Below are 26,246 nucleotides of genomic sequence, written 5' to 3' on the forward strand. Positions count from 1 at the left end.
GGGATGCAGAGATCCACCCACAGCCCCTGGAGGATCACAGGGATGCAGAGATCCACCTACAGCCCATGGAGGATCCCAGGGATGCAGAGATCCACCCACAGCCCCTGGAGGATCACAGGGATGCAGAGATCCACCCACAGTCCATGGAGGATTACAGGGATGCAGAGATCCACCCACAGCCCCTGGAGGAGCCCATGCTGGAGCAGGTGGATGCCCAAAAGAGTCTGTGATGTTGTGGGAAATCTGTGCTGAAGCAGGTTCCTGGCAGGGACCTGTGGAGAGAGGAGCCCAGGTGGAGCAGGTTTGGTGGCAGGACTTGTGACCCCGTGGGTGATCCATGCAGGAGCAGCCTGTTCCTGAAGGACTGCACCCTGTGGAAAGGGAGCCACACTGGAGCAGTTCATGAAGAACTGCAGGAGAGGAATCCCACACTGGAGGAAGGGAAGGACTCCTCTCCCTGAGCAGCAGCAGAAACAACCTGTGATGAGCTGTGTAACCCTCATTCCCTGTCTTCCTAGGCCACTGGATGGAAGTAGGTAGAGCCTGGGAAGGAAGGGGTGGAGGGAGAAGGTGTTCTTAAGATTTATTTTACTTCTCAGTATCCTGCTCTGATATTGTAAGTAATAAATTCAATTAATTTCCCAAAGTTGGAGCCTGTTTTGTCTGTAATGGTATGTGGTGAGTGATGGCTCCTGGTCCTTATCTCAACTTAGGAACCTGTTATATTTTCTGTCCTCTGTCCACTAGTGGAGGGGAGTGACAGAGAAACTTTGGTGGGTGCCTGGAATTCAGGGTCAACCCACTACAAGGTGGCAGAGGAACTGGCTGGTAGCCATTAATTCTGGACTCTGCACAATGAGCTGCATCTGGGAATTATCTGGGCTTCCCAACACATCAAGGAGGTGCAGAACAGGACAGACTGAGACCTATTTATTCCAAAGGCAGCAATAGATTCAAGCAGCTTCATTACTTTGAGGTGGTTTTTTTTTGTTGAATTTTTTTTTTGCATTGGGAAATATTTAATAACAGTAATTTCAGCAATGCACAGTAATAGTGTCAGTGAAATTTAACATTTTGAACTGTAATTGGTATACAAGTATGTAACTTATGCAGCATGAAGTAGCACAGTGTGATTCTAAAATGGCATTTCAAAATCTTGAATATAAAACAGATTCTAGTGAATTTGCATGTACTTACTTTTGTTACAATCAGAAATGAAAATGAAAGTTCAAGCTTCTTTAAGAAGAAAACTGAGTATCAAACAGATTTAATATGACATGGTAGAAACAAGTCCTTGCATCAAAAAACTTGAGTCATGAAAGCACACAACAAATATAAGATGTAAGCAGAAGATTGTAAAAATGCAATAAAAAGACAAACAACTTGAAGTGGGTGAGGGAATGAAAGACCAAGGAGCTCCTGTACCTCTTCAAGTTCCTGCTCATATAACTCAAGTGGAGCTGTGGGGACAGGGAGGCAAGTATTGGGCAGTAGAGAATGTTCTGGGTATCTTGTTGAGTAAAACATGGTCTGGCTCACACCCCCACCCTGCTCTCTCTTGTTCAGCCCTGTTCAGAACAGGACCATAGCTTGGTTCTGCCAGGTCTGAGCAGGCCCTGGTGTGCAGAGCAGATGCCAGTTCTCTCCCAGAGCAGTGTGGATTAGGGATGCACCTTTGCAGCCTGGGTTTTCTCTGCTGCTGGGGGAATGGTTTCCCTGAGTCAGTCATGTATGTTTGGGGCTCACAGAGGGCAGGGCTCTGCCACAGAGTGACCAGAGAACCAGAATGAGTTACAGCCACTCCTGCAGAGCACAGGTCACACTTGTCTGGTTATCTGCCTTAGGAGGTAGTTTGGTAGCACTGAGCACAGTCCATGACACTGGCAGTATAAAGCACAGATGGGGTTAGATGCTGGCAAAGGCTCAGCCCTGCACCAAGGATAAGGTGGCACATTTCCACCACTGTTTCCACCCATTTCCACCCCAGGAGTGACATCCACAGCTCTGTGGGGCTTCCTGCGGAGGTGGAAAATTTTTTTCCCCTAGAGCACAGTGCAGATTTATCTGGATTTGGCTTGGTTTAAGAAACTTGGGCCTTTTTTTTTGTTACTGTATGTTGTAGGTAAGCAGAGGAAAGACAAAGAACATCTGAATAGGGAATAGAGCATAAATAAAAATATACAGTGGGCACATTACCAGTATTAAAAGTCACCCTCCACATCTCCTCAAGCAATTTGTGCTTTGCTCCTTGTGTTGTTATTGAGCTGCTGTCTGGCTGAAGAACCTCTGTGAAATGCAGAGATCATACTTAATTCATAGTGTTGTTGTGAGCTACAGCTTGAAATCCTTGGATGAAAGGCACATAGCAGTTAATTATCATTATTGGTACAGACATGTTTTACTATATGAATATCAATAAGTCCTTTGAAGAAGTCATTGAGCCTGCTCGAGTCAGTCTGATTTATATCAAGAATTTTTGTTAGCATTTGGTTTGGTGGGCTGTGTTTATTATCTCCTTAGATTACTGTATCAACAATCCAACATTAAAGTAAAGCAACTTGAAAGGGTGTAATTCAAATCCAGAAAAGAACAAAAGTGAGGATAATCAGGGTGAAACTCTGGTTGACTCTCCCCTCAACCTTAAATCACCCTGTTGTTCAATCAGAGTGTGCTTGGTCTGTTAGAGCCTTGCCCACAAAAAGCTGTGAATTCAAAGTCATGGTGAACATATGTTTTTAAACTTTGCTTCCAACCATTTTACTCTAATGGAGCCAAATCCAGCTTTTGTGTGAAGCTGGATGTCCCGTGTTGTGTTCCTGTAAGTGCTAATCTGCTTACAAAATCTGCTCTTTATTGGAAGGGATGAATAAGTAGGCAGCACTTGAGGTTTATCTACTGCTGCCTCTTTCAAGCTGAGAGAAGTTAGGTAATTTAGCTAAAAAGGCATTGGCTACACCCCCTTCAGTACTCTGAGGGTAGGAGAAGGAAGAAGTTGGGTATGGGCAGCAGAGTGGAGTTGTGGGATGGGTGATGGGAAGGGCTCCTCTTCCTCCTCGATACCCTGCATGGCTCTGGACCCTTCTCAGTAGCCAGGGTCAGTGCATGCAGGGCTAGGGTTGTCAGATGAGGGACCTCTAACACTGCAATTTTTTTCTCTCATAACAATATTTTTGGGGCAAGTCATTAACTGCTACAATTAATAATTCAGTGACTGATAGATTTAATAATTAATGGTTCTCTAATTTGTTGTCTGACACTTCTCTGTCATCTACATCATCTGGTTTTTGGGCAGCTCTGCAGTTGCTGGTGCAGTTTTAAGCTGCAGTCATCTATCTTGATAAGGGGCAGTTTTCCAAACCTGTAGGAGCTGGAGCTCTGAAGCCTCTAGGCAGGGATGCCTTGAGATTTGATGGTGATTTTTAAATTTGTTTGTCATTATGCAGAATAGCTGTTTTTTATCATTTGGGAAACTTCCCACAACTTTAGTCTGGATCATACCAATTTTTCTTTTAGCCTCAGTTTCTTCTTATCTTTCTTGAAAGGCCACTGAGAACAGGCATTTCTGCAAGACTATCCCTGCCATAAAGATGAGTATTTTTATCCTTTTTGAGACAAATCACCAAACTAGGGTGAACTTCATTATGTTGGTTTTTTTTTCCCTTCATGATTTAATTCTTATTCTGTTTAATCATGTTAGAATCTGTTTCTAATGTCCTAAAGATTGCAGTCTCTGGGCAATGGTTTGAGAACTGAATTACTGGCAGATGTGCCAGGATCTGGGGCACAGTGGAACCCCCTGAGTTTTCCTGCAGGGTGTTTGAGATACCAGTGTAGAACTGGAGAGTTACAGCATGTCAGGACTGACCTTCAATCTCTGCAGGTCCTGGTGAATTTGGGACTAGGCATGTCTCATTTTCTTGAAAAATAAAAGATGTCTCTTTTCTTTTTTTCATGACATGGGGCTTTCTCCCTTCCCCATCCTTTGGGGCCATACAGGTGGGCTCCTGGTGTAAATCAGATAGGAATGGGTAAAGCTCCTGCATGTGTAACTCAAAAGCAGTGTCTGTACATGCATACATGTGACTATAAATAAAACTTTATGTATATGTGTGTGTGTGTCTAGGTGTGAGCTGGGCTGAACATGACCTGACAACAATAAAATGTGTCACTGTGAGTTGGGTGGTGAGGAAGGATGTGGGTGACGAGGAGGTGGCAGTAACCAAGGCTGGAAGAATGTTTTCAGCTGGATTTTTTTATTAACAATCTTTTAACCAAAGTCTTTCTTTCCTGTGCAAATGTTTAAATAATGAAAAAAAAATCCTTATGCTGGTGGGTTTTTGTGTTGCATTTTGGATTTTTTTCAGCCATTGCTTCAGTTAGGGGAGTTTTGAAAAAGTCAAAGACTTTTGATTTTTCCAGTTAGCTTCAGCTGTAGAGGGCTGAGCTCAGAAATGGAAATAAGAGTAAAGGAACTGGAAATTAATCAGGTGAAGGGGAACAAAAAAGGAACTGCCCTGAAAAATGAATGGAGGGAAGAGAGGAGCACAAATTAAGAAAAAGTGATTAAAGAAAAAGACAAGCAGCAAGGCAGAGCAACAAACCCACTGAGTGAAGACTGCAGCAGACTTTACTTAACAAAAACTTTTGTAAAAAAGGAAAAAAACAAAGCTCTGGAGAGATGGAGAAAGGTAAATTCTCCAAGAAATGTGTCCCAGAATAAAGGGAAAGGAAGAACAGTGGGACTGCTGCAGGAAAAAGGAGAACAAATAATTAATCATGTTTTTATGTGCCTCTGTATGTAAAGTTTGCAAGTGCTGACATTCAAGCTGCTGCTAAATAATGCTGAAGACCAGTTTAAAACCACTCAGATCTCCCAAGAAAGAAAGTTGGTGTACAAGGGTTCCACTTTCCTGCTATGCTTCAGTCCCCAGAGTCTTTGTGTAGTGCCTTGGAGAGAGTGACAGTCTCAAGGCTTTTTCCTGCCTGGCTGTTGTCCTGTGCTCAGTGCTGGGCTTTCCCTCACCTACCAGCCCTTCTGCAAATTGGATTTCAGTCTCACAGCTCTGATCTGGCCTGATCTGCCATTAATTAAGGAGCAGGATTTTCAGCTGGTGTATTTAAAGCTGCTCCTTCTTGCACCCCCGGTACTCAGGGTATGGCACCAAGTGACATCCACAGTGTGAGCCCTGGCTGCTGTCAGAGGTGCCCCAGCTCAGTGTTGGTAGATGCTGAGGCTGATCCTCAGTGCTTAGGTTGTGTGTAAATACTTGGCTATTTTAACACCCTCCAGTCACTTCTAGCTTGCTTTCTCCTGTGTTTCTGCTGATGGAAATTCCTGTTTTACTGTAGTAAGAGCTTTGCTGAAGTTGCTACTTCTTCTCATCACTTACATACAGCTTTTCCATCAGTCTCTGTGTCTGTTCAGTGAGAAGATGGGTCTTCTGCTAGTTGGGAAAGTGTCAGGAGGTGACGCATGCCCGCTGTCCCCAGAGCAGCTGGCAGTATCTCTGGGAGACTGGCTCCCAGTGGTGCCTCTCCCCACAGCACTCAGAGCCCAGCAAGTGATCCAGAAGAAATTTGTGGCTTTGTAGGCATAGTTGTCTGGCTTTAGTTTTGCTTCACTGGGCAAGTAAGCAGTGATCCCTGGGCTACTTGATCATGGAAGCCAGAAAGTAGATCTGTAACATAATGAGACATTGAGACATACCCTGCTAGATAAGGTGCACCTGCTGCTTCTCTCTTCCAGCAAGACTTTCTTCTGTGACAAATAATCCATGAGACAGAGCTGATCTGTTAGCAGCCCTGCTGATTTTCCTGTTTCCATATCAGTTTTCACTCGTGGATCACATCCTCTTCCTTCCCCTTGGTCCTACTTCAGTGCTTGCTAACAGCAGCAGTGGCATTCCTTCTCATTTCTAAACCCTTGATCTCTTACTTATGCAGCAGCAGGAGACCCTCCAACCTCTTCTTAATTTGAAGGGGTCCTTTACTACTATTAGCAGCTGCACTCTTATGCTTTTTGCCAAGCCCAGATGCAGTTCCAGCAGCAGGTTTGCTTTGCTGCTGCTGCTTTGAATTTGGCTGTGGCTTTGCTTCAGGGAAAACAGCTGTTTAGGGAGCTGTGGTCAGTGTATTGAATATACCAATCACATCTTCTTAAAATTTCAGCATCTTTTAAAGTTAAATCAAATTCCTGACATCTCTATGAAATAATGCTGTTCGTGGGGTTTTTCCCAAGTAATTGACTCCAACTGCTCCTTGAAACAGCTCTTTTGCCATTGCTTTGTGCTGAATCCACTGTGAAGAACTCTATATTCCTGGATTACCAATATTCAGTAAAATTACAACCAGAATATAAAAGAAAAAAATCAAGAGTAAAATATAAGAGATCTTTTGAGCACTGTGGTGTAAGAGTCCTGCTCGTTAACATCCATATACATTTAAAAACTATTTAATTATAATTTTATATATATTTAATTATAATTTGTGGTTGCTCTGGGTGGAGAAGGCAGTGTGTGATGTCTCTGCAGATTGGTCAGCATCTGCATGCAGTGGTGTGAGCAAGTCAATTGCAGAACCAAATCCTTTCTTTGCTTGCATATGGCACAACTCCACTGACATTCCTTTTATTAAAGCCCAGTTGGTGGCAAATAGAAATGAAATCAACTGTGACAGCTCATTAGTGAATATATACACCCTCTGGTTGGACATCAGTCTAGTCCAGCTCCCAGGAAAGGATCTACACCAGTTTTAGCAGTGTAAGCTGAAAGTCACCAAGTAACTGTTAATACAGCAAGTACCCTTCTGGCAGCAAGGGGACCAAGAGCCTTTCACACAGAAAAATCCTACTTGATTACCAAGTAGTGCTTGCTTGGTAAAATTGCTTTCACCTCCATTTAGGTTCATCAAATGAAGATGCTTCTTCAGAGATTATTCTGGGGAATTCATTGCAAGCCTAACAGTATCTCTGGAATATTTTCCTTGCAGGCTAAGCCCAAAGTTTCCATTGCTTAATTTTAATGTATTCTGTTCCTGGTTCATCTCCCAATGCTGAATGAACAATTTAAAAGAATCTTAACAGTTTTTTAAAATTTATTTTATAACAAAACCTACAGCTATTTAAATATAAATCAGGTTGTGTTCTTCTAAATCCCCCCTTTTCCTGGAAAGGCTCCTATGTTTATACACTCAGAAAAAAAACCAGAATTACTTACTGTGGTTTCATGTGCAGATGGTGATGGAGGAGACAGAGTGAACAGTTTGGCCTTTGATTCATCTTTAAGATTGTAAAGTCAGTGACAGACTATTTTGTTCCTCTGTGCTGGTGCAAAATCAAAGTAGTGAGATGGACTTCAATAACTCTGGCTCCATCTTATCATTAACTTCAAGGGATTTACTCCACACTTTAATCAGTCACTGAATACATAATCTGACCCAGGAAGAGTCATGAAGTGTAACTCAGTGCCTGATTTGGTCCTGAGCCAATGCTGGTGGCAGAAGTACTTTCAAGAGTTTTGATAAAAGGTATTTCTTAGATAATGAACACTTACAGAAAGAAGCTTTATCAAATGTGGAATGTGTATGGTCTACCAAACATTTGCTCTAAATTTCTTCTGATCCTCTGTGAAGGAAAAAGTCTAATGAAGAGAGGGAGGGAGTTTCCTCTTACGTGCCAGGTTACAGCATTTGGAACTGAGTTTTGTGTCACCCCCGTGTTCTGCCGTGGAGAAGGGGATGCTGGAAACACTCCTCAGCTCACTGAGGGTCTTTGAGAAGGAGAGAGAAAATTACTCTTTTATTGCAAGGTTTGCCAAATGATCTCTGAGAAAATGTGATATCATTCATATGCATTGCCAAGCTGGAGAGGTGCTGCGCATCTTGGCAGTCATCTAGAGCTAACATATAATTCCTTTGGGTTGGTATGGGCTTTATCAGAAACAGCTCCATATGCAGTATTTACATAACTGTGGTGGAGTGTGAGAATAAACACAGCTGTGGCATTGCCCTAAATATTTCAGTTCAGTGGGGAATTAAGGGAACTTTATCACTGAACTGCAGATAAACAGAAGTCAGTAAGAGGTGGTCAGTTTAGCCAAGGAACAAATCAAAACTATAATGGCTAGACTGCTGGAAACATTTAAGTGCCTTAGTCTTGGAGTTTACTAAGGTCACTGATATTTTTTTTCTTTTCAGAAAGTATGGAAATGCCATCAGTCAGCTGCTATATAGAAAGCATCATCCAGTTGGACTGGTGAATCAAAGCAGCGTGGGCTGAAAGGCAGAAAAGGAAAGAGTTTATAGGGATGCAGCACTTTCAGCATCTGATTGCAGTCAGAGCTCATGGGCTTCCAAGAAGATTTAAAGTTTCTTTTAGTATCTCCATCCCAGTTGACTGTGGAGACAGGAATCCTGGGTTTTTGGTGGAAATCCGTGAGCTCTGTTTCCTGAGGTTTTCTAGTCCAGATCTTACAGCAATTGGCAGTAGCAGAATTCAGACAGTTGAGGATTTAGACTTTAGGGTGTGTAAATAAAGTTGGCTACGTAGCAGCTTGCTAAGGAATGATGCCTGCAGATGTATTTCTGGGAGTGGACAAGTGCTGTGGATAAAAAGAATAATTTTCAATGTGGTCAAAGCAGCATGTATTCCTGTTTTGAACTAAGTTATGAGAAGTGTAGTAGTATTGTCCAGGCATCTTGTTACTCAGTTCATGGAAAAAGACTTTCTGCAGTTGTTAGTGCATCACCATCAAACTTTGGTGACTGGCAAGCATTCCCAAACTAGCTTTGTTGGAAGTCACTGAAGGATGAGTATTTTTGCTAGCATGGCTCAGTATGTGTGTATGTGTATGTATACTAGAATTTAGCCTTTGATATCACATTTGAATATGTAGATATCAGAAAGAATATGCATGATTTAGAACCCCTTAAACAGACCTCTTAATAACTGTCTAAATGCTCAGGGATAGAACTCTTGTACAAATACTTAAATAGTCTTCATCAAGAAAAATTCACTTGAATGATGAAGGCCCAAGTACTAAAATACCTATTTGTATGTTAATCCACTTTTTTGAAGGAAGAATTTACAAATTGGAGGTAAACAAGTTGCCAGTTGGATAGCTTTGGAAGCTCTTTTGGCTCTCAGTAATTTATTTTTAAGTCAAAACCTGCTTCAACTCTAACATAAAGAAATCACACAAGTTTGCTGCTGATCCTTTGCAGCTGAAAAAGCAGCACTTTCTTCTGACTCTTTAGAGTCTGTGTTCAGCACTTTGTTTACTGCATGATGTGCAGTGAGATTGTAGGTGGAAGTCCCCATGTAGAAACCACAGGCTTTGTGAAGAGCATTGTTTCACACAATCTATATGGTGTGTTAACATTTTTCAAATGCAGCACAGTACTGCTATGTTGTCCAAATAATTTTTCTTTTTAAAAGAAGTATTAAAATGGGAGACAGAGGACTGAAAATCCTGATGGCTGCTCCTGGCCTGTTCCCTGCCTTGTCTGGGTTCTTCACTTTTCCACTTTTTTCTTGGTGAAATGAGGATGCTGTCACTGTCCTCATTTGTGAAATGCTGTAGGATCAAAAACTGTTCTGTGAGTAATAAGCAATATTTCATTGATTACCCCAATGAATTTTGAAAATCCAAGCCTGTCTAGTTTGTTTTTGGTGGTGACTGCCTACAAGAACATGCTCCAGTTCAGAGTCACAGTGGGAGTCAGCAGTGGGAGAGCTGTGTTGTGATGGAAATACAGACACAGCACAGCACAGTTTGGTAGCTGTGCATGATCATAATGATCAGTGGACACAAATGGCTAAATCCTAACCATGAAGGAGATGGCTCTTTCTAGCAGTGCAGAAAAAATGAGAGTGTGATTTGAAATGTGCCTATCTACAAATATAGTTTTCTAGTTCACAAGAATGCCGTCATGTATCAAGGAATTTTGCTTTGGTACCTGAAACTGAAAATTTGGTGCATTCTGGAGTAGCTAAATAAGAACATTAATTTTCAGATAGTGCTGAACTGCAGCAGCTTTACTGAGGAAATATGCATTACTGTGTTGGCTCAGTGCTTCCTGAAAAATCAAGCCACTTCTTAAGCTACCCAGTGATTTAAGACCCTGAACAGTTCAGCTGCTGAGTTTGGAAAATCATGACCTTTTCTATATTTAGAACAGTGTCTACGTGGAAACCTCCCCTTCTCAAAATGGACAAACATGAGACCAGGGATCCTTCCTCTCTGAGCCCCAGAGAGCTGTGCAGATAGAGTCACCCTCTGTTCTGGATCCTGCTCTGGTTTAACCAAATAATTAAGACCTCTTAATTGTTAGTTAAGTTCCAAATTGCTGGATTTTGTAATTGCACAACAAATATTTGCGTTACAGTACTGTTATGAACTTCAACCTGAATAAATTCCACTGAACTAATTAATTTTCTGCTGCAGAAAGGAGTCATTGTGTGTCCCAGAGACTGGGCAGCCATGCACAGGACAGAAGTACATGATTAGGCTCAGATCCCAGGTCGAATTTGGGAGGGTAACATTCGGGGCTGTCACTGTACTTTTATAATAAAAATTACAAATGTGATACAGAGTTGAGAAATGGGCAATGACCAGGGCTTTGTTTCATAATTGCCACATAAAGATAAAACAGGCTATTACTTTGTGGGTTATTTAACAGATGTTCAAGTAGAATGGCCCACAGAGCTATAAAGAGCACACAAAACCCCACTAATAACTAATAACTTCACTAAGAACAGAGCTGAAATAGCTGCAGCTGCCTGTCAAAGCACTTTTGTTGTTGTTAGCAAAGGTGTTGGCACAGGTCCCATTACCACAATGAACAGGATTCATTTTCCTGAAAACTGTTCAGTTGTACATTTCAAACCACAGTGGAAACCCACAGGATGGTCCAGTAGGAATGTTTACTTTGAAACAAAACTCATTTCCTTCTACAGGAGTTTGAAAATCTGTAAAAGGTGCCTGCCAGCAGCAGTTATATGGTTGTTAGCACTTTCCTGTTGCCACTGTTAGCAGGATCTAAATGGAGCATTGAGGATGCTGGTAACTCCCAGAGAAGGCCAGTTGTGCTAGACCTGTGTTAATGTGTAGTGGTATCAATGAAACCACAGAACAATCCTAGGAAAGTTCCTCTGTTTGGGATGAGGATGATTTTTATTCATCTCTGCATGTATAAAATAAGCACACTGAAAAGCTCTGGTTGTGCCATGATAACCAGCTAAGGAAGACAGCAGCTTATCCCTGGCTTCTCCACAGCCATCTTCCATGCAGTTTCCAGTTCTGGGCAGTGCCCATGTCAGTGAAGGTTCCTCTTGCCTTTATATTTGAAACTCCTGTGACATGCTGTATGTGGGATTGCATCAGCACTGGCAAATCCCCTTCTCAAGGATGTTATCACAATGCCAGTAGAGACCTGGCTTCAGTAAAGGTGATCCAACTCTATTCAGGTGTTGTAAAGGTAAGTTTTTAGTGATAGGTCTCAATGTTAGTATCCTTTCTAACTCATTGCATTCACTAAACAAGGTAATAAATTTAGTTGCCTATTAGTATATGAATGAACATAATGTTTTTCCCCCCATTTTTCTAGAATTATTGAAGTTCATTCACCTGATGCCAAGCACACCGTGGTGCTCAGGAGTAAGGATTCAGCTACAGCCCAGGCCTGGTTCAATGCCATCCACTCCAGTGTCAATGAGCTCATCCCCAGGGTGATTGCAGAGGTCAGAGACCAGCTGGGTAAAACAGGGATTGCTGGAAGTCGAGAGATTAGGCATCTAGGCTGGCTTGCTGAAAAGGTAATGAAAACATTCTTATTTTCATTTCTAAACTCTCTATCTCTTATTCTCTGTACCTGAAGTAGAGACTAAATGAGATCCTGGGGTTTGGTTTACCTTTCCTTGAAGATCTTTCTTTTCTTAACATGCCACTTTTTGTGCTTTAAAAAAACAAGCAGAAAACTGCAACATCCCTGTAGTCTTTGCTTCTACATGCCAATTAAGAAAGACTTTCCTGGAAGATCAAAAAGTCTCATGTCAAGTTCAGGGATTGGACATGAGTCACAAAAACTGACACCAGCCCTTGAGTTCACCTTACAACTCCCATTTTGTATAAGAATTGTCACCTTCCTGTTCCCAGCTTGGGAGGTACCTTGGTCCATGTGCCTGGCCTTTGGAGCTGGGCATGATCTGGAGCTTCCCATAAAGGCTGGGAGCTCCTTCTGTAATGGTAACCCTGCATTTGAGATGAGCAGCCTATCAGGCTGAGCTTGCAATTGCAACTCTTGCCCATCTTTCAAAATTTGAGTCTTAAAATGTTTTATGCACAGAGAAAACCTGATGCTCAGTTCGACAGTAGTTTGGGATCTGTTGACCTGTGGAAAGACAATCCATGACTGCACAGGGGTGGTATCAGTATTAGAGGATCTGATTTTAAATCAGTAGCCTCAGAATTCATTTTAGGCACTGTACCAACTGATAAGTGTGGATTTGCTATGGTAGCAGTGTTAGAATTGTGCCTAGAAGCAATTCCCATCCACCTACTGCCTGGGCAGCCATTCAGAGCATCTCTGTCCCTCCAGCTGGGGTGTGTGAGAATGGCCACTGTGTACACACTGCCCTTTCAACCTGTGCATCCAGCACAGATGTGAAAAACTGACTAACTGCCCTGAAAAAAAACAACACTACATGTTTTATTTCATTTTGGGATTTTGTAGACGAAAATATGGAAGCCACAGGCACAGGTGCCATATTTCTATCAAGTCTCCATTTAGAATGCAGATCATTAATTTTTAGCAAAACATGGGTCTCTCTCTACCACTTGCAGTGACACAAAGATTGCAAAGCCTTTCAGGCAGATTTTTTATCTTTTCCCATCCCTCCCTCCAAGCTCACAGAGTGGGGACAACAGCACAACTCTTCAGCTTAGTACTGTTGAAAATGTAGAAGTTTGGGGGAATAATTTGGGATTAAAACAGCAAAGGATTGGTAAGTCAATTTTAGCAGTATTAAACTATACAGCCATGGGATCTTTAATCTTGTTTTCCTTTTTGTATTTCTATAAACTTATAAGAAGCTGAACATAAGGGGCTTTTCCTGTTGCAAAATGCTTTCCTCTGAAGGGGTGGCTGCTCTGTAGTAGATCATAGAGATCTTGTAAGTATAATATTCACAGATCATCTTAAGTGGGCACATGGCTTCTGGTTTATGAATTTCCACTTCTTACAGTTAATACACAGTATCTCATTCACATGCTTCTCTCTTTCTCCTTTTTCTTTTTTCTTTTTCCCCTTATGGTCTGAAATCTTACTTTGTGTTACTCAATATGGACCATTTTGAGGTCTTTCTAAATTTAGTGGTGAAACTTGTTTTGCTTTTGTTAGGGTCAGGCTGTGGCTCTGTGCATGTTCCAGTGTATTTATGGTGGCTGTTTCAAGAATTAGCCTTGAGAGATTTGCCTTGAGAGAGTGACATTGTTACTGAAAAGGCAACTTGTTTTTTTCACTAAAAACCATCCAGAGCTGTGCAGTAGTAACAGAGTGATGCCAAAAGTTCCTACATTTCTCTCATGTTAGAGACCTGTTGAAAAGTAGAGAAAATGTGGCAAAATGTGATGTGAAATTCCTTTTATTTTCTTACTGGGCTGTGGGCTGTCAAGCCTGGATGAAAGAGTTAACTGCAAATTCTGTGTATATGCCAGCTGTTTATGTCCTGTTTCAGAGGAGATGTTCAAGGCAGCTGAGGGAGATGCTCCTTGTGAAAAACCTGGGTCTGTTAGTGGGAAGAGATTAAATTCTGCAGTGATTTGTGGAATACCAGTGTGCTTTGATTCTGCCTGGCTGCCAGGTGCCCACCAAGGCCACTGTATCACTCCCTCTCTCCAGCTGGACAGGAGAGAGAAAACAAAAGGCTTGTGAGTTGAGATAAGGGCAGGGAAATACAATTCACAATTCCATCATGGGCTAAACAGACTCGACTTGGGGGAAAAATTAATTGAATTTATTGCCAAATAAACCAGAGTAGGGTAATGAGAAAATAAAACCAAATCTTGAAAAAACCTTTCTCCTGCCCCTCCCTTCTTCCCTTACTGGTGATGGGGAATGGGGATGGGGTCAGTTCATCACACCTTGTCTCTGCTGCTCCTTCCTCCTCAGGGGAGGATCCAGACACTGCTCCCCTGTCCAGGACCCATCCTCCAGGAACTTCTCCAGCCTCAGTGCTTGCCATGGGCAGCAGCTCCTCACAAACTGCAGCAGCAGCAGCACAGGGTGGACACCTCTGCCCAGGGCCCCAGCCCTGCCAGGAGCCAGCTCCAGCATGGGCTTCCCACAGGGTCACAAAGGCATCTTGGATGCAACTCCTGAGACAGCTTTCATGGCATATATTGTGTTCCTTACAGAGCATATCCTTGAAGTCAATTCTCAGTAAAATGGGAAGACTGTGAGCTGAATTCCTCTGCTTGTTTGGGGAATGCAGAATGTAATAATGGAAATTTCACTGTAATTTGCTGTGATTACTCTCTGCTTCAATTAAGCTGTTTCCTGGTTTGATTTTTTTTATATGACTCTGCTCTAAACTTAGCTCTAAACTTCAACCTACATGACATTACAAAAATAGATTCATTAGGGGAGCCTCCCTTAGGTGGGTAACATTAAAATAAAGAGTAGGTTATCTAAGATACTTAGACATTGCATGCTAACAAGATTCTACCACCTTAACTGAACTTCCCTGTGAAGAAAGCTCTAAATTTGTGGTTTCCAACCTGAAACTTCCATCTTGTGAGTCCACTTTCAGGTTCCTGGTGGGCAATGAGGGTGTCTGCTGGTAAATAGGGAGCTCTGCATCACTTTAAGAAAGCAAATGTTCTCTGTGGCCTTCTTATAGGCAAGGAGAAAAACAGCCAGAAGCAATCATTAGAGATGCTCTCTTCCCTCTGTTATTAAGGAAATAGCCTTGTTCTGACCTTGGCCTTATGAGGAAGTTTCTAAAGCTGACCAAGGACTGGGGAGTTGTATTTAGGGAGTTGTATTAAGTCACCAGCATCTCAAAACTTCTCTGTAACTAAGAGAAATACTAAGTGCTGGTTTGTAATGAAGTGTGCACACACCTCATCACTTTGTGTTTCCTGTATTTGTCTTTTCACTTCAGCAAGACCTGAACATGAAACATGAAAAGCATGAGGGAATAGTTAATCTTTTCATCTTGTCCTTTTATAATGTTCCCTGTAAAGATACTTTTAGCAACCAATTAAAAAAAACCAAGAAGTTAGTAATGTCATCTAAATTGAGGAGCTTTTCCAAATGTGTATTGTTTCTGCTCTTCCAGAAACACTTTCAGTCCTTGTAGAAATGTCTTCTCCAGCTTTCCCCACACCCCTTTTAATACTTCTGCATATTTCATAACTTAGAGAGGAGCTGAAACAGCCATGGCTGCTCTTCATAGACTTACCCATCTACCACTGAGTTCCATCATGAGGAGCAAATTCTTCTCTGAGTTAAGAGCTAAAACACTGAGGAAATGGTAGTTTATTTTATCACTCTGTAATGTCTGCTCCAATAGCCCAAAATAGTGTTGGCAAAAGCTTTATCTAAATTTTTTCTTCTTTAATGCAAACACAAAAAGGTGTTCTGGCAAAAGGGGTTTTGTGAAGGTGGCTTTTGCCAATTCAGCCACACAAGCAAAAGCATGACTGGCTTCAGGGGCAGCTGAAACTCTAGCCAGGCGCCAGCACCAAGCTGGGTCAGTTAAAAAAAAAAAAACAAAATTAAATGAAACCCTGAGTATTGCATCTCTCTCTATCCTCTCTGTGCCAGTGATACTTTTCTTGTAGGCTTGGAAGAAAGAAAAAGCACTGCTGCAGCCAGAGACTGTTCTCCTTTCCGGATGTCAAATGTCTTACAGGCAGTGGACTTCTTAAAATTATCTCAAAGCTCCTTTGAGAAGCTTAAAAATAGGAATTTCTGCAAGTTGTCTTTTAGGATGTTAATTCTTGAAGCTGCAGAAAAAGTGACCTTGTGGGCTTTTCTCTCTAGATGTTAAGCCCACACTTGGTCCCTGTTGCTCTGCCTGTGCAGGGCCAGGGTGTTGCTGCTCCCAGTCTGGTGTGGGTTTCAGAGGAAAGGAAGGACCTGAGGGGAAATAACCAAAGCAGCGTGGTGAACCAGAGCTGTTTCTCAGCTCCTGACACTATCTCTGAAATGAAAAGTGTGTTAATATATTACAGGCTGTTCAGTCTCCTGAAACCTCAGATAACCATATCATTGTGTTAGTGCTGAAGTGCAAGGCATGTCACAGTAGAGTGATCTTCAGTATCGAGCTGTATATTGCAGTATTACATTTATCTCCCTGCTCTCACTCTAATTCAGAGGAGCTGGTGATAACAGGAAAATTGTGAGACGTCCAAGCTGTCCAAACAAGATTTAGGCAAATTACATGAGAGTGTATTTGAGGTTATTTTTCTTCCCCAGTATGAAATGAAAATGTTACCATTTCCTTAGGAAGCATGTTCACAGGTTAGCAAAATAAGTAGACAGCAACAGAGCCATGTTGTTATTCTCATCACAGACAAATGAGTTTTCAAAGAAATGGAGATCTTTAGTTAAAAAAATTTATATCCTTTCCAAATTGTAAAAGTGAGTTTAAAATGTCTTTGCACAAGAAAACCGTAGCCCACCACGTAGTTGAAACATTTTGCCATTATTTTACATTATGTGTCTGATGTTATCTGATCTTATTTATTTATATCTGGCTTTAAATAAAGCACAGCATCTGCTAGGCAGCATTTTAAAAACTGTGGCATGGCTGTGTCTATGGTTGCAGCAGCCACTGTTCCCCTTAGCCCTCCCTGCTCTTCCATCATGGTGGTGGCAGTTCTGGTAGAAAAGTCATTACTTTTGGAGGGACACCATTAATTTTCTGCAGGTTTTGTGACAGAGGCAAATCCCAGTGTAAGACAAGTAGTGAGAACCTGTGTTAAGGAGGAGGAGATTGGGAAGCTGCTGCTTCCCTGGGCAGTGTGTCACTGTTTCTCTGGGGCAGCTGCCTCATCAGGCTGCTCAGTCTGAATCAGCAGCATTTTCAGGAATAATTTCCAGGTTATACTAATCCCCAGTCTCTCTTGTGTGCCTGGAAAGTACCTGTGCATGTTTAGGCTGAGCCTACAGCAAGCTTTGGGTTATACTGTGTGTTAACCCAGTACAAACCAATATATGATCTAACCAGATAAATAAACTGATAGAAAAATGGGTGTTTGCTAAAAAAACAATTACTGAAATGCCTACCTTACTTGCCAGGGATTTACAGATGAGTTTGGAATTACCCATGTATACTATCCAGGAAGAAGAACAAGGCAGTTTGGTCCTGTCCTCCTGTTTTTTGTGGCTAAAGAAGAATGCTTGATAATATATATCTGGTAATAATCTTAAAATTGATCTGACCTTTTAGAGATTATACATACCTCAAATGGAAAACTTCTCTGTATCCTAAATTAGAAATTGCACTTTTAAATGCCAGCTAATGACTTGCTGTGGAGCACTTAGATCCAAAAGAAGAATCCTGTTTTTGCCCTGTGTCACTTAACCTTGCAGCTTATTAGTTCCAGAACTTATTTGTTTGCTTTGTAAAACACCAGAACAGAGTTCTTAATTACATTAACAGTCTTCATTATCTGGGATAACGATCAGCCTGTTCTTAGGAAAGACCTGAAATAGCATGAAGAGTAATTTCCTCTCCAAGCTTCAGTGAGGTTTCTCCACAGGCCATTTTTACCAGCAGTGACATCGTTCTCTCCTTGCTTTTCAGTTAAAGACTGTATTAAGGGAAACTCAGGCTGAAAACAGCCTTTTCATTCACTGTACTGTTTTAAAGTCTCTGCCAGTCTTTATCTGTAACACACATGCTATTTCTCCCCATGCCAATGAGAGACCAGCAAATAATAAAATGAAGTGCTCATTGCAAGGGGACTGGAAAGAAGAATAGGTATAAGTAAATAATGAAAAATTATAGGAATATGGTGGCAGAAGCAGGAAGGACCTGAAATCAAAAGTCTGTATTTCTGCAGTACAGTTGGTTGTTGTAGTGAAGGAAAACCCCTCTATCACATAATTATAGAGCAAAGTTAAATAGTCAGTGAGCATTGTTGTGCCTGTGGTAGCCTTCAGGTATTAAATTATTCTTGCAGAAGTTGAGCTGCAGCTCAGCTTGCAGTGTGAACTGGGCCCTGCATATCCCCTTGCCCTTCCCAAGAGGGCTGCATTAGTTCTGGTCAGATCCCAGCAGAGGTAATCACATCCTTCCCACTCTCCCTCTGCCTCAGCTGTCCTTGCAGATGACTTAGCTTTCTCCATAAAATACAGCATGTATCTATTCCTGTTCCTATGAACCCCAGGAATTATGAGAAAGTTCCTTTTTATAATCATTCCTCTCCATAGAGTTTGATTTAACTCCCTCGTCCCTGTGTCAGGAGCAATCCTGAGCCTGAGGAGCTGCTGCTCTGTCAGCTGTGCCTGCACAGGCAGGGGACACCAGCCACAGGCAGGGTCCACATGTCTCTGCTGTGACAGGGGGCTCTGCAGATGTCAGGTCAGCAAACCCAGGTAGGATTTGAAAGGAGAAATGCTGGGCTGTAGCCTGAAAGGAGGGAGAGGATGCTGAAAGGAAACGGGGAGTTCAGTGCCTTCCTGAGGTGTGGGAGATGTTTATCTTGATTTCTCCAACAGAACTGGGTGGTAGCTGTGGGACCACATTCTACTGTGGTCTGGAGCACATCCTGATGCGGTTCTGAGCACTGGCTGCTTTGTACAGTGTGTCTGCCATGGCACAAATACTTAACTCATTGCTCTAGATAACCCAAACTGGAACTGCTGTTTGGCTGGGTTGGACTTTGCTGGACAAGGAGCTTTCTAAACTTTGGTAGATGACATGTTTACTTCCTAGATTTTGCTAAATTTTCAGGATGTTGGGTCTTTCTGTCTTTTGCCTTGGCAGTAGCAGTTGATCTGTCCAAAGACACCCATCTCCCCTCATGCATGTGCTGGACATCTCAGCTTTTGGGGCTGCACAGGTTTGAAAGTCTCTGCTTAAACATATTTGCAGTACAGTTCATAAAGATACAGGTGTGATATGAAGGAAGGCTTTGATCCCCCTCCTTCAGAAGCTGGGAAAAGGCTTCCTTTTTTTTCTCAGCCTCTGACAGAAAATATTGCAAGAAAGATAGGAAGTGAAGGAATTGGAGGCAGTGATGCTCTTTGGTATTCAAATTGATTTAAATGCAACATGAACCTCCTTTATAAAACACATTGCATAGAGAGCAGAGACCTCTACTGAACCCATATCCTGTCAGTGGGGAGTGGAGGGTGGCCTTCCTAATTATTTTGAACACTCAAGTGCCAAAGCAACTGATCTGCTTGTGCCCCAGTGTGTTTGTGCCTCCTCTCACTGGTGCAAGTAGGGTGGGTTAGGAAAGGGCAGTGCCTGTTCTTGCCCAGCTGTGGGATGCAAGGTGGGAGAAACCAGACCAGCACAATGGATGAGGAAGGTGTGGAGCTCACCTTGGGCATTTGGAGATGCTGTGGAGTGGTTATTCAGGGTGAGGAAGCTGCTATTAAGGCAATAGTTTGGGGCAAACTCAGCTGAAACCAAGAGCAAGGCAAATGCAGTCTGAGCAATAGGAAAGCCCTGAGCAGTGACCCGAGCAGTGCTGGGCACACCCTTCAGCCCCTGACCCCGCTTCACTTCTCTGGGCCAAGCAGACTTATCCTTGCATCCCCAGGGCTGATCCACCCTGGGTGCACAGCTGTGCAATGTGGGGTGCTGGCAAACACTGCTTTGCAAGAGCTGTGCCCTTGCACTCTGCCTGTCTGCTCATTTGTCTGCATTTTTCTGCTTGCAGGCTGCGTGCTAGAAGCTTGAAAAGAAAGGGATTGTCTGTCTTAGAGAATCCTGGATTTTTTGGGCATTAAGTTCCCATCAAGCAGCATTTTCTCTCTTCAAAGTTACCTGGTTCTCATTTGCTGGTGTTGGCTCCTGAAGTTAAAAATCACCTTCAGGGGAATGGAGGGGCCCATTAGGGGAGTGTTGACCTTCAGGCTTTGCCCAGTATGAATTCCTCTCACCCCAGTCATCATTTCTTTGTTTTTTTCTGGCATAACAATACTCCTATTTCAGCTTTTTGATTAATGGCATGAATAAATACATCAGAAAGCAGCAGAACTGGCCATAAAAAAGCCTCTTTGCTCTGCAGCCCTTCTTCTCCCCCCAGGTCCCTCAGCTGATCCCCAGAGAAAACTTCTGGCAAAAGCAGCGCTATTCTTGGTAAAAATACCCTAATTTGGAGGGAAACATTTAGATTTTTTCTTCTCTTTTTGCATATTATTGGCTCATCATGCTCACCCACTCAGCTTGCAGTCAGAGGAGTGCTATCTCTACCCAGCAGTGCTTTTAGGACAGATGAGCTGGTTAATGTTGGAAGGCTGTTGTGGAAGAGCAGAGTATCACTGCTGCTACAAGCAGGAGAATATATGCCTTGAAAGCTGTTTTGCCAAACAACTGTTAACAGAGATAAATAAACAGATTTTCTAAATATATCTTGAGGAGATGTTGTGTTCTCTGTTGGAAAGAGGAATTGACCTTTAGAAGAATATGAGTGTTTTAAAAGAGCAGTGAAGAGGGAAAAGTTATATGGGTTACAGTTTTTGGTGTGGCAAGACATTCACTCAGTGCCTACTCTACAAATCCAGTTCAATTTTGATGCTCAACCTCTGTTTATGTAATAAATTCCTAAGGCTATTAATACCAGCCTTTTACCTTCTTATTGAATCTTGTAAAAATAAAATTATACTACACAATACCATGAGAACCTTGACAGAAATGTGCCATTAGACAATTATATTGCAACACAGCAACTCTGTAGACTGCAGGGAAGTATTTCTCATACTAACAGTCTAATTGTTGCATCAGTAGTATTTTCAACACCCTTCGTTACTGAGGAAGAAAGAACATGCTGATAGCATATGTAAAATAGCATATTTTGAAGTTCTGATTTCAGGGCTTGACTGTGGCAAAAGTGCTTGAGTATGAGTGAAATCCTTGTAAGAACTGTACTTGAAACAAATTCACAATTGAAAAGGTTTCATGTATCATTCTTCTTCTCTCTGCCAGTCTTAAATTAGTGATTGTTTTATTTTAGTTATTTTAAGATGGGAAACGTTTTGACAATGGAGTTTTAACATAAAAAAAATATTGCTGATTAAAAAAAAAAAAAAAAAAAAATCCTTTTATTCCCTTTACTCAGATTCTTCAGTTCCAAAGATTTATATCTGCCTGCAGGATTACCCTCTCTTCTTAAGTGGACAGTAATTGATAGTGCACATCATGATAATTAGTCTAAGGAGTCTCCTAAACCCCAAGCCCCACAGCTGTCTTCAAGCTCCACGTTGCCTTTACTGTAATGTAAATAAAAGCTTCAGAAAAGGACCAAAAATAAATTTGATAGCGAGGGAGCCTTGCTGAATTCCACAAGGGGTTTCCTCTACTCATTTTTAATGAGGCCCATATTAGTTGTCATTTGTACCTTCCCAGATGAATGGTTTGGAAGAAAAGCTTTCTCCATGCACAGCGAAATCTGTGCCAAATTGCTGACCTTTGCTTTTGGTGAGACCTCATTTGAGTCTTAGTCCCAAGCCCAAAGATGTTGTTGGATCAATCACGCAGGTTTTTGGCTCAGCTAGTGAAGCAGGGCTAATGAGTTGTGCTGTGTACACATTAACCTCAGACCCTGCAGGCTGGAGCAGAACAGGCTGGGGCTGCAGCAGGGACACTCGGGGCTGCATCTTCACAGGAGGAGACAACCAGAAGCAGCAGGGCAGCACCACAGCTGCACTGCCTGTGGGATGCAGGGTTTAATCAAAGCTGGAAAACAAACTGCCTTCTGCTCTGTTTGGGGGAAGAAAAACAAACACCTCAGTACCATAAAGGTGCTTTATGAACTGTGAAATAGAGAGGAAAGCCTGAATGTTTAAACAGTAAGACAATGATTCTACTACCTAAAGGGAATCTGCTTCGGGGAGCAGCCTTTGAATAACATTAGATTTAACCTCATCAGAGCTTACAATCTGATGGCTAGAATGGCACTGCAAGGAATTTGGGAGCATTGAAGTTTCATTTTTGTTTTTTTTTTTTTTTTTTTTTTTTTTGTTTTGTTTTGTTTTTTTATTAGTAGGTACCTTATTTAGCAATACTTTACCAAAATTCTCCTTTATTCGTAAGTAAAATTCTTAAGACCAATTGTTGAATAACTGCAAACAGCCAGCATCTCTGGTTTTGAAAGAAGCTGTTCCTGATCATTTCCAAAAATGTCCTCAAAGGACAAAGATTTTGACTCTATTTTGCAATTGTAAATCTAGGGAGAGACAGTATTTTGCTAATCATCCTTATGGAGAGATAGACAAAAATCCCAACATGAACAATATCCTTGTACTTTCTGTTTTCCTCACTTGAAGGATTAGAAAAGGAAGGAAGAGTTACTCAAGGACTAGAACAAAAGCAACATTTTTAATTTTAATTTTAATTTCAATGTAAAGCTTTTAATGTAAGCTCTAAACAACTACATGTAAGTGACAGAGAAATAGAGACAGAATAATTTTGATTTCTGCAGATCACACAGTTTTGTGTCCTCCTCTTTGTACAATGAAAACTGATCAATAAGGCTGGAAGACCATTACTGCTTCAAATAGAAAACTGAGTGAAATCAAATGGAAAAACCCGAAATACATAGAGATCCCATCTTTGGTGCTTATGTTAGACTTTGGATGCAAGATAGAAAACAGCTAAAAGGGATGGGTGAGAAGGGAAGTATCCAAAACAGGATCTGCTAGAAGAGCAAAGTTCTCTACAGGTACGAGAAACTGCCCCATCCTGCATTGTTGTGGCATTGCTGTGGCCTTGTTGTGGCACTGCTGGAAGGGCATTTTGGCTTGTACAGTGAGCCTGTTCAATAGTCGGGGGACAAAAAGGGGATCTGGAGCCACGTGTCTGTCTGTGTCTGAAGGACATGTCTGGGGGTTTGGACCTTCTGCTCTCAATGCAGTGACTCTGCTGTTGAAGACAGATGGATTTGCCAAATGTTTTCTCAGATGTTTCTGGATTCCCTGAGTCTCAGGTGTTCCTGCAGTACCAATAGCCCTGCTGGAAGGAAGCACCTGGATTTTAATTACTAATGACTGATAGCTGCAGTGAAGATTCCTGAAACTGTGTGAACATATCTTGTTATTCTTGGAGCTTTTATTGTTTATGCATTTCTGCTGAGCAAATGCTGCTGTGTAAACATTAATTTGTTGATCTTGTGCTGAAAATAGTTGCAGGCATTGGCCAGAGTAGCTGCTGATGTGTAGTGTGGCTATAGCTGCTTTTTTGTACTTCATGCTGGAAATGCCAGTGATGTTTATGGAAATGGCTCTAAAAGGTTCACTTTGAGGAGAAGCCTGCTACAGGAATAGAAGCTTACCTATTTGTTTGTGGAATGAAAAGCTTGTACATTATTATTATTATAATAAATAGTTTGTGGTGTTGTCTCTGGCTTCTGTCACCCTGGGAAGTTTAGTGCAGGGCTCTTCAGGTTGGGGAATACATTAAAACTTTGTGTTTAAACATACACATGTATTCATTCCACATAAAAAATGCTTATTATTGCTGTGTTCTGAATCCCAGCATTAAAGAATACATTAATATTCTCCCACATAAAATTTCAAAACAGAGGTTTAAATCTGCTTGCCCAAAACTGCAGGCATGTGTAACAAGGCAAAGGCAACTGGAAGAAATGGAAGAAGCTGGAAGTGTTGCAAAGAGGATTGGATTGGAAAGGGGCTGCACAGCTTAAATGGGGCAGTGTGAGGACCTTTTATGTGATGGTTTTGTCTGGTTTTGTGAGTTTTGGGAAGGCTGGCTATCGAGGATGAGCTGCCTTCTGTTGGATTCCTCCGTTGCTGTTGCAAGAGTTTGAAATGAGAAAGAGAGCAGCACGGATTCTGGGGGTGGTTGTTGTGGTTAATAACATAATACTAATAAAGATGTTAGCATGAAAGTGCCTGGGGTATAGCCAAAGCTGGAATGCCATGGTGTGAGATTGCAGCAGAAATAGACCCTGCTCCAAACTAACCATGTGAGTAGGCAAGAAGAGAAAGAAGGAAACATGGGATCAAACATCTAATAAGTCTCTGCTGTGATTTTTGTTCCTCTGGGACATAAGCCAAATGGATGAGTGCAGAAAGACAATTAGAGCTGGGGAAAAGGGAAGAGTGAGACAGCACTGGAAGAGATTGGAAGATTCTGAGCTAGGAGAGCCTGGAGGAAGGTGACAGTGGAAGGAGAGCTCAGTGATGAACTGCAGAGAGCTCTGGGTGCAGACAAGTGTACAGAATGTTGAGTGGGTTGGAAGGTATTGAAATCTTCTCTAAAGGCAAGAATAAGACCAGCCTTCTCTGAACCTTTCATAGCCATGTAAGATTATCTCTTCACAGCTGCAAGAAGACTTCAAAGAGGAATTTTAGCTCCTCTCTCTTGTTTTCCTTCAGATTGGACTCAGAGTTTGCACTCATCAAAGGTCATGTACATCATCAGTTTCTGTTAGCCCAGATACATCAAGTAAAAAACTTCAGTCTCTGCCCTCTTCAAATAACTTGAAACAGCTGCTTGGATATTTGCAAGTGCAAGCAGAAGGAATGGGTTGTGGTTACAAGATCACATTCAAGGGAGTGAACAATTCTGAAAAACAGTGACAAGGAGGCAACCACTAACTGATAATGGTTACACACCTGTAGCCCTGTGTAGGAACCACTGCAAAGTGGTTCACACTTTTGGAAACAATAGCATTTACAGGCTGCTCTGCTAAAAAATTAATTAGAAGAATACCAGTCTTAGAGGTAACAGAGATCTCAGACTTCTTTTCTTCTAGGGAAGCAAATAGCCACTATGTTGCCTTTTGTCAGCCCCAGACATTATAGCCCAGTGCCCAGGATTCAGCAGCAGCAAAGGTTACATGCATGTGCAGATAACAGCAAGTGAAGTTTGCTCCATGTCTCTTTCTCTTCCCCTTCTGTCACTGTGCAGCTCAGCCTCAGCATTCCCCATCACTGACTGCCCCTGCCTCTGATGCTGGCTGGGCTCTCTGAGCTGTCTGAGGATGTACTTTTGAATAAATGGTGTGTTTAAAGGGGTGCTAGTTGTATGCATGAAAATGTTGTAATTTCCATCTGGCATAACTCAGGAGTGAATTCACTGACGTCAATAGAACCAAAAGGATATATAAACATAATTGAAGTCAGACTCTATATTTTTAAGGTTAAGCCTAAAAAACACTGTAACTTTCCTTCCTCCCCCCTCAAATCTTTCCTCTTTCAAGCTCTGTCACAAATTTAAATGTCTTAATTGTGATTTCATCTGCTTCTTCCTAGTTTAATCAAAGGTCTGTCAGTAAAGAATTTTAGGAGATGCAGAGGTGGAGCTCTCCTGACCCCCTACTTACCTTTAGAAAATCTCAGTGGCTGCTGGTTCTGAACAACCATGGCAGCAGTTGTTCTTTTCTGCCTTGGTCAGTTGTGTCAAGCTGGGTATCTGTAGCTATGTTTAGTTCAGAGCACAAACATGAGGCAGAAATGGAAGCTTTTTGGCAAGCAAAGAACCCATTCACACAGAATGGTGTTAATTAATAGATTGTTTTCTGACAAATAGTTAATTGTGCCTGAATGTTTTCCATATGGCTAAGGAAATTAAAAAGCCAATGAGGACAGGGTATTTAAAAATCCAGAAATTTTGGTATGAAACTGCTGATATGATAGCCAGTGCAATCCCATTTTCTCTACTTCTAAAATGGTTTATATGAATATTAGCATATAACTATGTAATGAAATACATAGTTCCCAATTTTCTTTTTGCAGTGCTACTCAAGTAAATTATTTAAGATTTTTTTCTACCAATATATAAGATGCTTAGGCCAGTAAAAACTACAAAAGAAATCTCAATGAATAGACAAATATATCTCTGTTGTACTAATAAAAACAAGAGAAATAATCAGTAAAATTTCCTGGTGAAATTTCCTTCAGGGCAAGTATATTTCTAACAGCAAGAGTGGAATTAGGTGTAGTCACTTGGTAATATTCACACATGTTTGTCTTCTTGGAGTTTCCACTTTCTTGTAGGTGCAGAATTTATAGCAGCTCTGTGATGTTCATGTTATCCTGAG

General features: G+C 41.7%; 1 protein-coding gene across 1 annotated transcript in view; it reads left to right on the forward strand.

The window, feature by feature from the left end:
- The window catches only part of SNTB1 (syntrophin beta 1), a 118,372-nt gene that overhangs the window by 59,145 nt on the left and 32,981 nt on the right, over positions 1-26,246 (forward strand). The window contains exon 3 of the mRNA XM_056486021.1: positions 11,605-11,812. Within this exon, the coding sequence (XP_056341996.1) occupies positions 11,605-11,812 (208 nt within the window). The remainder of the gene's footprint in view (positions 1-11,604; positions 11,813-26,246) is intronic.

Source organism: Oenanthe melanoleuca, chromosome 2 (assembly GCF_029582105.1).
Source record: "Oenanthe melanoleuca isolate GR-GAL-2019-014 chromosome 2, OMel1.0, whole genome shotgun sequence".
Classification (NCBI taxonomy): domain Eukaryota; kingdom Metazoa; phylum Chordata; class Aves; order Passeriformes; family Muscicapidae; genus Oenanthe; species Oenanthe melanoleuca.